The sequence below is a fragment of the Pygocentrus nattereri genome, chromosome 28 (genome assembly GCF_015220715.1).
Source record: "Pygocentrus nattereri isolate fPygNat1 chromosome 28, fPygNat1.pri, whole genome shotgun sequence".
In the NCBI taxonomy this organism is placed as follows: domain Eukaryota; kingdom Metazoa; phylum Chordata; class Actinopteri; order Characiformes; family Serrasalmidae; genus Pygocentrus; species Pygocentrus nattereri.
Window position 1 is genome coordinate 2,351,622 of NC_051238.1, and position 5,000 is coordinate 2,356,621.

The 5,000-nt window shown below is 40.7% G+C and overlaps 1 protein-coding gene across 1 annotated transcript in view; it reads right to left on the minus strand.

Moving 5' to 3' along the window:
* The window catches only part of xpr1a (xenotropic and polytropic retrovirus receptor 1a), a 135,278-nt gene that overhangs the window by 19,580 nt on the left and 110,698 nt on the right, over positions 1–5,000 (minus strand). The window contains exon 10 of the mRNA XM_037535920.1: positions 139–307. Within this exon, the coding sequence (XP_037391817.1) occupies positions 139–307 (169 nt within the window). The remainder of the gene's footprint in view (positions 1–138; positions 308–5,000) is intronic.

Sequence of the window (5,000 nt, forward strand, 5' to 3'; positions counted from 1 at the left end):
ATTAAAATAAACTAAATTATCATTTAAAAACAGTATTTTGTGTTTATTTACTTGAGTTATCGGTCTAATGTTAAAAACCGGTAATAAACGGTAATATTAATACAACTGTAAAACAGCGTGTGGTCAGCAGGCCGGTACCTGTGCTGTGGGGCAGCAGTCCGTCCACTTCAGTCCACTGCAGCTCCATGCTGTAGAAACACACCAGATACTCCAGATCCATCAGCACGATCACCAGGGAGTTCAACTGATCCGCCAGCCAGAAATCCGCAAACTCAACCCGGTGGAACGGAGCCGTGAAGACGCGGAACTGAGGGAGGCGGCGCACAGACATTCATCAAATATACGTAATGAACATATTCAACATTACCAACACTGCTGCTCTGCACCAAACACAACGCATCATAAACAATACGCTAATTATACACAATACAATGCATTACAAACAAGGTACATTATATTATACTCATATATCTCATTCTCAAAGTCACTTCAGAATAATACAACATTTATACACCATTTCACCTTATTACAAATATTTCAATTCATATCACTGATATGTTATATCATATTCATATTTTCTCCTCTTTTTCAGTTGTATTACAGCTACAGTATCTCACAAAAGTGAGTGCCCCCCACATTTCTGCAGATATTTTATTCTCTATTCAGGGGACGACACTGTAGAAATGAACCTTGGGTATATCTTAAAGTGGTCAGTGTGCAGCTTGTACAGCAGTGCAGATTTACTGTCCTCTGAAAAGAACAACACACAGACATTAATGTCTAAACAGCTGGCAGCACAAGTGAGTCCACCTCACAGTGAACGTGTCCAGATTGTGTCCATATTCTGTGTGCCCACCATTATTATCTAGCACTGCCTGAACCCTCTTGGGCTTGGAATTCACCAGAGTTGCACAGGTTCCTACTGGAATCCTCTTCCACTCCTCCATGATGACATCACGGAGCAGGTGGATGTTAGACACCTTGCGCTCCTCCTTCCACTTGAGGAAGCCCCACAGGTGCTCAGTTGGGTTTAGGTCTGGAGACACACTTGGCCAGTCCATCACCTTCATCTTCAGCAAGTGAGTCGTCATCTTGGAGGTGTGTTCGGGTCGTTATCGAGTTGGAAAACTGCCATGCGGCGCAGTTTCTGAAGGGAGGGGATCACGCTCTGCTTCAGAACGTCACAGTAGATGTTGGAATTCATGTTTATTGTTTTCCCTTTTTACAGTGATATTACAGTTCATATTATTTATGTACATCATTTTTTCTACATTATGCTCTACATTTTGTTTTATATTATAGTATAGTTATATTTTTACTACTTTGTTCACGATGATATTGTCACGATTGGCCCCTCCCAGTCCTGTCCATGTGCTTTTTGTTTACTTTTTCATCCATGTGTGTTTGTTTTGGTTCAGTCCAGCCCCCTTGTTGTTTGAATTGTTTGTAAGCCTGTTCTGACGTGCTGTTTGTATACTTTGAATTTCTGTGTGCTTTGTCATGTCTGTCCCTCCTGCTCTTTGTATTGGCTTCCTGAACCTGGAGTGTCATGACCACGAACCCTGGATTTGCCCTCAATAAAAGTCGCTTATCTCATGGACCACTGAATATGCATCTGCCTCATCCCCACCGTTACAGATATCTACATTGTAGCCTTCATATAATATTTTACATTATTTTTATTTTGAAAAATTATATAAATATTCTATATAATTATAATAATCAAATTGACTAATTATATAATAATAAAATATAAAAAAAAAATTAATAAATTTTTGAGAATACTATAATGGTATATTTTTACTATACTGTGTGTATTTACTATATTGGTTATATCTTGTAGGTGTAATTTATTTATTATATATTTATATATAATAATATATATATATTGTATATATAATATATGTATATATATGTATATATAAATGTATATACATATACATATATCATTATTAATTAATATTCTATGCTACACAAATAAATAGATTTTGAAATGTGTCTTGTGTGACTTTCGCACAGTACTGTATAAAAGTTTGAAAAAAAGTAAAATTTATAAATACTAAACTTAATAAAGAACACACTTAAATATTCATAATTTCTGCACATTTTTCCCACTGGTATGTTTTAGAAACCAAAACAGCTCAGTTAAAGTCACTGTAACAGCCTACAGGACAGGGTTATTAGTGTAATAGGTAGAAAAGTGTGTGTGTGTGTGTGTGTGTGTGTGTGTGAGTGTGTGTGTGTGTGTGTGTGTGTGTGTGTGTGTGTGTGATTTCTGAGCTAACACTGCAGAATCCTCACACAGTCAGAAATCAATCTTTCCAGGCCGCTGAGCTGTAATTTAACTTACTGACCTGATATTGATTAAGGCTTAATGAGGTAAATACTCATTTTGTGTGCTTTTGAAATATTTAGCCTGTAATGTAAAAAGCCAATTATTGCAAAATAACTTGCAATTATTGCTTAATAAAAGTGATTCTAAGGCCAGAGGCTGGTCATTTAAAATAATGCACAGAGACAAGCCAATAACACTGATTAGCTCATAACAACGCGTGTGTAGGTCTGGGATTTATTAGACCAGTCGAATCCTGAGATTTCAAGCTTTCTAATTGTGCATTACTGGACGATTTGATGGATAAAAAAGATCCACCCTTTCCATTCCATCTCATCACGAGATCCTACAAGACTGGAGTTATGAGCCTATGGAGAGGGGCTGAGATACACGTCATCTGCCTCTCGCCGTGTGGAGCTGCTGGATTCGTGTGTCCGTCTACATTCTGTGTGAAACTGACCGACGGACACTCAGGAATTCACTAAGGACTGACCGTCATGCTGGAAACCCTTCATTCTTCATTCAGTCCACATCGGAGACTCGTGTGAAACGGCGTCAGAGAGTTTACAGCTGCTGAAGCTGCTGCAGCGGGTTTGGAAAGTAGTGATGAAGATAACGGAGCATTTAGATATGAAACATGTGAGGATCAGGTTCTATGAAGAACCTTTAGAGGAGAGTTTAAGAGGAGATGGACAAATTGAGGAAATGACCTCAGACCCTCAGAGGGGTCTTAGAGGGACACGATAGGGTTTTCCATGATAAAGGCCCTCTAATACGGAAAGTGGGTGGTGCTGTTTGGATACACTGAGTATTTTACAGCAGCTTCAAACGACTCTGACATCTCCACTGCAGGTTCTCTGTCGCTGTGTTTTTGGCTCTGTGAGTGTCTGCAGGGCACGGCTGACATTTTCCACATTTCTGCCCAGTATTTCATCTTTTTTCTGCGGCTCACCTGCTGCAGGTACACACTGCTCAAAGGCCAGATAATACACACTCACATCTACAAACACACACACACACACACACACACACACACACACACACACACACACACACACACTCCTCAGGTCATGTGACCATTTATTTAACTTCCAGTCAAAACAGCCAGTAAGTACAAGTTATTCATTTCCAGTGTCAGGAAAAACAGACGTTTAATAGGAAATTACCCAGAATCCTCAACACCTAAATCTTCTCTCAGCCGTGTTCAATCAGTCGGTCTCTCCCTCCCTTCATTCCAGCTTCCTTTCTTCTCAGGAGCCTCACTTTCAGCTCCTCAGAGAATCTGCAGACACGCCTCCAAAGTTCAGTCTGAGAAGCTGGTTGATGATTTTCTGAACTAATCAATCCCATTCAGTGGTGCTGAGGTCTGGACTCTGGGGTGGTCAGTCCACCGTCCAGCTTCTTTGTTTGGTGTGTCCGTCTCCTTTTCTCAGTGAGGTTCTTCTTGATCGGCTACACGTCCTTTCAGACCCACAGCGCTGAGTGGTCTTCTCACAGTGGAAGGATGGACAGAAACACCTGTGGACGTTTTCAGATCTGAAGCAGCTTGATGTTCTCCTCTCTCTCAGAGATCAAAGCTTTCAGCGCTGTTTATCTGATAGGGGCAGTTTCGGGGGTCAACCAGGTCTTCCAGGTGGTTGTTAGGAGACCCATTTTCTCTGTAGCTTTTAATCAGTTTCAGAACTCCAGTTTATATATATATATAAACAATAACTTGTACCTAGTGGCCTTTTGACTGGAAATAAATGATGATTTTGTAGATATTTAGCTTGTTACTATTTAAATTAAGGCCTCGGGTTTAAAAAATCATAACATCATTCAGTAGAATTGTCCATGTAAATGTAAGAACAGCTCAGATTGTAGATGTAATCTGCAGCATGTGTGAGAGACGGAGGTGGCCAGGCTTCTGTGTATCTGTGTGTGTGTGTGTGTGTGTTTATGGCTCCATTCCTGTAATGATTGCGCCCTCACAGCTGTTCTGTCCACAGAGCTGGAGCTGCGTCCTCTCGGCACACAGAGGGCAGGCTGTGGGTAATCAGACGCTGCTGTGAATACAGACTCATCAATTCACATTTCAATCAGCTCATCTTCTACAGACCTGAAGCTTATTAGAACCTACAGCCAGGATGAACTCATCTACATCACTGATCTCTTCATCTCCTTGTTGTTTAGACGCTGGAACGGTGGGTCAACTCAAGTCGAGTCAAAGTTTATTTATGTAGAGTTTTTTATAACAGGTGTTGTCAGAAAGCAGTTATACAGAAAAAAACAGGTCCGAGTGTCGCCAGCGGTGACAGTAGCAAGGAAAGGAAACAGGAGGAGGAAACCTTGAGAGGAACCCGGACTCAAAAGGGGAGCCCATCCTCCTCTGGACCACACCGGGGAGCAAAGAGAGTTAGTATAAAATATTAGCAGGTGCTCAGTGCTGTGATTTAACCCTTAAATTCCCGTTATTCCGGGTGATAATAGTCAATATATAAGTCCCGCTGTGCTTCTATATGACCTGATTCTGAGTCGTTGCTCATTGAAACCAGAGGAGAAAAGTGCAGATTCCAAACTTTCGATTCGGGAAAAATGTAAAGCCAAGTCAACCTGAAACTAATATCTTCTCAACTTACACACGTCAAACAGACGGTCCTTCAAGGGTTCTTTAGTAAAGAAAATGGTT